The sequence below is a fragment of the Penaeus monodon genome, chromosome 32, assembly GCF_015228065.2.
Source record: "Penaeus monodon isolate SGIC_2016 chromosome 32, NSTDA_Pmon_1, whole genome shotgun sequence".
NCBI classification, from domain to species: domain Eukaryota; kingdom Metazoa; phylum Arthropoda; class Malacostraca; order Decapoda; family Penaeidae; genus Penaeus; species Penaeus monodon.
The window spans coordinates 24,455,210-24,455,611 of record NC_051417.1 but is presented as its reverse complement, the minus strand read 5'-3'; the positions used below and the strand labels follow the sequence as shown (position 1 = coordinate 24,455,611).

At 44.3% G+C, this 402-nt stretch overlaps 1 protein-coding gene across 1 annotated transcript in view; it reads right to left on the bottom strand.

Moving 5' to 3' along the window:
• Positions 1-21: 21 nt before the first annotated feature.
• LOC119593748 (cuticle protein AM/CP1114-like) overlaps positions 22-402 on the bottom strand; it is a 582-nt gene continuing 201 nt past the window's right edge. Inside the window, exon 2 of the mRNA XM_037942761.1 lies at positions 22-323. Within this exon, the coding sequence (XP_037798689.1) occupies positions 72-323 (252 nt within the window). The 3' untranslated portion in view covers positions 22-71. The remainder of the gene's footprint in view (positions 324-402) is intronic.

Here is a 402-nt window from a genome sequence, read left to right as displayed (position 1 = left end):
GTCATTTGTTAAACTTTAGTAAAATGTTCCTTTCCGGATATCAAATAGAACCAAACTTCAACTTGACATATTTATCCATTTGTTATCTCGGATAACTGGAAAAAATATATAGCACATCCGTACGTGTAAGATCCCGCCTGATTGATCTGGCCGGCAGATCCAACAGCTCCTTCAACGGCTGTGTTGATGCCGTTGTCGGCTTCCAGGGCGTAGGAGAAGGTGCCGTCTTCGTTGGTTATGCGGTCATCGCGAAGGAGGACAACCTCTCTCTCCTGGAGCTGAGGGGCGGCAACAGCTATGGCGACGAGGCAAGCAAGAACGATCTGTGAAAAGAATTTTCATTCATAACAGCTTCTAATTCCTCCTTTAAATCTTACAAATCACAGTATCTCGTAATACTCT